The 5,061-nt window shown below is 33.9% G+C and overlaps 1 protein-coding gene across 1 annotated transcript; it reads right to left on the bottom strand.

Annotated features, from left to right (window-relative positions):
* Positions 1–916: 916 nt before the first annotated feature.
* Positions 917–3,234, bottom strand: LOC145162966 (uncharacterized). The gene is made up of 3 exons (XM_079081919.1): positions 1,902–3,234; positions 1,432–1,497; positions 917–1,348 (listed from the first exon to the last, which is right to left on the bottom strand). Exons 1-3 carry the CDS (start codon positions 2,409–2,411, stop codon positions 1,262–1,264), a joined length of 663 nt encoding a protein of 220 aa, XP_078938045.1. The 5' UTR covers positions 2,412–3,234; the 3' UTR covers positions 917–1,261.
* Between the last annotated feature and the right edge of the window lie 1,827 nt (positions 3,235–5,061).

The raw sequence follows: 5,061 nt of genomic DNA, 5'->3' as shown, positions 1-5,061 counted from the left end.
ATATTAGAAACATACTATATTCTTTTAACCAATATAATGTACATACCTTTTTATCCATATTAACAACATATTTTTATTTTTATTCATAATATCATTTTACCTTACTTTTTTATCCGTAATAAGAAAAGCACTTTATTTTTATGTAATCGTAACATGATTTCTTTTCCTACAATAGCAACATAAAATATTTTTTTTATAAACATGGGCAACAAAGTTTACTTTTTATCCGTAATAACACTGTACTTTATTTTTCTCTATAAAAACACAATAAATTTATTACAAAGTATACCTCTTGTTGCGACTTTGTATACTCAACATAGGACACGTCACACCCATAAGAGGCTGACTTTGTCACTGCCAACCTGAGATCTGAAGATCTAATCCAAAAAGTACTACCCTTCTTTCTCCCTGACTCTGTTCCGAAAGTTCAACATCATCCTCCGGATGTTGAGTGACATCTTCCCTGGTGGCGGATTCAAGAATTCTCATCATAGGGGGCACTAGCTAGTGCCTAGCGTTCAATAATATGATCGGGTTTGCTCATAATGATATTTACAATAAAGATTGACGTTTTTAACAGAAATCGAACATAGCGTTGTTGAAATTTATTTAATATGGTTTACAAATACATAATGATATTGCAATAAAGATTAACGTTGTTAACAAAACTTGTTTCATATTACATTTTATTAAAAACATAACATTATATTTATTTAATTTGGTTAACAAATACATATATCTGTAAGTAAATGCATGATAAAATTATAGATAATAATCCTTATATTCGAATAATACATACAAACAATAGAAATATATAATAAAAAATAAATATAATGTACTTCACATAAAATGTTTTACGGTGAAAAATAATAAAATAAAAATGTATATAATAAACAAAGGTAATGTGCTCCAACTCCACACACATTGAACACAGTGAAAAGGAAATGAAAACAGTAAGAAAGACAGAATTCCTCCCTCTAATCATCCTAGCCTTTAGGCTAATAGTCTTTGAGTTATTCTTGTATATATAAACACACAAACACACTACAGAAGAAAATTGAAGCTTAGAAAAAAAAAATTAACCTCAAAAGCAAATGAGCCCAACCCAAACTCATAACCAATGTCTCTGCGATCTTCAGATCACATATGATCTTCAGTTTCTTGAAGGGCACCTTCCTTTTATGTGGTTGAGCTGTTGAGGACACCACATAATTTTAAAGAAACTCATCTGAATTTTTCAAATTATTATGTATAGAATAGATCATTGGGGGCAAGTGCCCCCACTCAGTTCTCTTTGAATCCACCGCTGATCTTCCTCATAGTTGTCGATCATGGCTTGATATACTTCCTACAATGTACCAAAATAATATGATTGTTATTGTACTAAAAGCTAAGTGAAAAATATCAAAAAAAATGTTAAAGATAACTTACATATGTCCACCGCGAGCTATTGGTACGCCATTCTAAGCCTTTTTTTTTCATCATCCATTTATGCACCTGGAGATGACAATGATTTTTGTGATTTACCTTGTAATTAACAAGATTTTTAAGATTTATTTATGACAAAATTAAGAAGATGGTGGGTCATCTTTTGGAGGAAAAAATATTTAAAACAAGTAACGTATTTTCCTTTATTTGTTTAATATGACATCCTATTTTATTCATATGAACTGTTAAACGACTTGGTTTCACTTTCACTTTTATAGCAGACATAAACAATTTTTTTTAACATCCGAAAATTGATCTTTTGAAAACTACATGAAACTTTAATTAAACGGGACAAAAGTGTTGAAAAAAGTTGAATACAAAACCATAAATTAAGAAGAAAACATATTTAATACTTATAAAACCAAAAACCATTAGGTTTAAAGAGTATGATGAAGATGTTAATTAGTTCATACGTATAGATGTGGTGAAAGAGTAGTCTCGATGTATTTCCCTACTGGGGAGATAGTCTCAATGTATTTCCCTGTTGGGGAGAGTTGGTAATTAATGCTTTTACATGTAAACACCATTTCCTTTGTATGCTTCTTAATATCTAATAGGTAAACATCACCATTCTGCTGAATGAGCAAATTTCCATTCCCCATCACGTGCAGTAGCGATCGCTTCCATATAAAAAACGACATGGGGCCATAACTTAACACCTTCGTCCAATCTCCATCTCCATCTCCATCCATCCTCCACAACTCGATCATTTCATAACAACATTGGTTTTCGTTATTAGTTTCTTTCTCAATGAGAATGGCGACACAGAAGTGGATGCACCCTCTTAGAACCATGAAACCCAAACAGTCTGTCATTTGATTTCCAAAAGAGGGAACTGCTACCTCTGTGAAGTTTTCAGTCTTTGTGTCGAACCTGATAATTGAATATGACTGAATAAAGGTTCTTCTTCTATCTAGCTGCATTAAAAAGTAGAGTTTTTCATTCAACAGAATATGACTTGGATTCTCCCAGTAACATCGAAGTGAAGTCCAGTAGGAAGCCCTTTGTTGGAATTCCAAGTTCTCTGTTGATTCGACCTTTCTCCATGAATTGGATCTTAATGTGTAAATATAAATTTTCGGATGATGGGTTAGACGTAAAAGCTTGTAGTCATCATCAGAAGAGATATAATACAACCCAAATATACCTTCAGAGGACTTGTAACATTCTTTATGATCACAGCCGTTTTTAGGTTTCGGCAAGTCTTATAGTCACCTGTCAAAGGATTCCATAAAATTAGATCCGAATATTCTTGAGAATGTTCGCCCTTGGATGTGCCTACGCATAACAGTCCATGCAAAGATGTTAAAATAGACATGTTTCCGGGACTGCAATTATCATTATATGGTGTCTTTAACGGTAATCGACGGACATCCTTTAAAGAATCTTTAGGTGATTTACAGTCGATGCTACGAAAGTGGTATGGTTTGGTGGTAGATAAGACTGGATATTTGTGATGGTTTTGATCATGGTCGTCGTCATCGGTGGTTATGTGGTCATGGCACGTCTTGGCAAATACACTTGACTTTAAGAACGAGTGCCATTTCTTGCAAACACACATTACATTGGGTAGAGCTTTGAGTGGCACCCTCGGTAGTATATGGAAAAATAGTATCTCGGATGGAAGGTTCATGGTGATTGTATTACGGGGAGGGTGGCGGTCGGCCATGGTGATTGTATAAGGTGAAACGAGATTTGGAATATATTTACAAAAAATGTTGTAAAAAGAGACCACATTAAGGATTTCAAAGAACCACCAAAATATAAGGATGAACAAATCAATTTGACGAGGTCCTCAGTCAAAGAACTACCAAAAAAGATGGATGAAGAGGTTTGCGCGCTTAGGTTCCACGGCCAAAAAAATGTGGCAGAAAATGACCGAATCAGAACCAGAGATGAGAGACCATATTGATCAATGAATCCTTGACCAATCAAAATCGAGGACCAACTCTATCCATAAATTTTTGTTCCTGTGACAAAGGTGAATCAAAAACCATTAATTCCATTTGACAAAATCAATTAATGTAACAAAAAAGTATTTAGGACATCTACGGTTTAATGGATTAACACACCATCATTTTATTTTCTATAAAACTTCATATTAATTAATCTATAATGCATTGAACTCTATAAAGTTCAATGGAATATATTTTTAATAGATTATTTTTTTCATTGAACATATCAATTAAATGTCAACATGACATCTCACAATGGTAAAGTTAAATCCATTGAATGTTAGTTAGACATACATTCTCATTCAACTCTTTCATTAAACTATGCATTGTGGATGTGCTTAGAGTGAAAACTTGTATTTCCAATGAAGGTAAATAAAACTATAAATACTTAAACTATTTTTGGTTAGCCTAATGTCACACCCCCGAACCAGACGGCGGAAACGTCCGGGGGCTTGTGCGTGACTTCATTGTTGTAGTATCATTACAGAGTATATAATTGAAACATAACATCATCATTATCACACATGTAATATAACAACATTCATTGTTTACATCGAGTATTGTATTTGAATATTACATGCCAAAATAGTAAGAATATGATGAAACAAAATATAACACAATATCCATTAGTTTGTTTCGTTCATCCTGCTTCAACGGTTTCCTGAGAATACAAGTTATTTTGAAAACGTCAACATATATAATGTTGGTGAGTTCATAAGCATGTTTGTGAAAATGATTTGTATAACTTTGAAACCACCAGAAAATCCGATATTTTCTGCAACTGTTTAGTATGTTTGTGTCAGATCTTGTATTAATGCATGTATGTTTTTGTTTATTTGACTAAAAGTGGTAAAGAGAATGTAGAGGGAATGTAATGAGCATGTAAAGAGAATGTTCCCAGACAATCTGATGTTGCCTATAAAAGAGAAAGCTGCCATACCAACCCCCGAGGTTGAGTACCAGTACGAGAATGTTTCCGAGTAATCCAAGAGAAAAGAGAATGGTCTTCCGTAAACTTCATAACGTTAATTCCTCTAAGTGAGTCGTCATAACCATACTAAATAATGACAATTTCGCATGTCTTGGTGTTGTTGGACGTCGGTTTTGATTTTTGATTATAAGGTTTTCGTCACCCTAGACTGAGTTAGTCTAACTGTAGCGAACAGCTCAGGTGTGGGGTGTCATCCCCGTATAGATCTATACACAAATCCTTGCTCTCCCTCCAAGAGACTCTGGTTATAACTACAGGCTACGATCGTACACTTAATAGGTGCCAACCGACAAAACTCACTAGATCTTTAATCGAATTTACGCGAAGAAAAGTATAAACTCATTTCAGACCCAATGAACCATGTAAGTGAACCACTAAGGCATCGCTAAATATGTAAATCATTTCAAGGCCCAATTGGAATGAGATTATATAACATGGGCCCGAAATATATATGAAAGGGCAACTAAGGCCCATTTCACATGTAAAGTATTTACAGGCCAAATAGCACACAAATAGTATCCAAGGTCCGTCGCACATGTTAATGGGTCATGAGGCCCAATAAACATATAAATAGTATACAGGACCTATCAAACATATAAATGGGTCACTAAGGCCCAATAACCTATA

This window comes from Lactuca virosa, chromosome 3 (genome assembly GCF_052849685.1).
Source record: "Lactuca virosa cultivar CGN04683 chromosome 3, Lactuca_virosa_CGN04683_v6, whole genome shotgun sequence".
NCBI lineage: Eukaryota > Viridiplantae > Streptophyta > Magnoliopsida > Asterales > Asteraceae > Lactuca > Lactuca virosa.
This window is presented reverse-complemented; position numbering and strand designations above follow the sequence as displayed.

Excerpts from the sequence above, each read along its gene's own strand:
- LOC145162966 (XM_079081919.1), bottom strand. The coding sequence starts at position 2,411 with ATGCAGCTAGATAGAAGAAGAACCTTTATTCAGTCATATTCAATTATC. Across the intron at positions 1,498-1,901 it reads CTCTTTCACCACATCTATAC|GTGCATAAATGGATGATGAA; the intron begins GTATGAACTAAT and ends TGTCATCTCCAG. Across the intron at positions 1,349-1,431 it reads ATAGCTCGCGGTGGACATAT|GAAGTATATCAAGCCATGAT; the intron begins GTAAGTTATCTT and ends GGTACATTGTAG.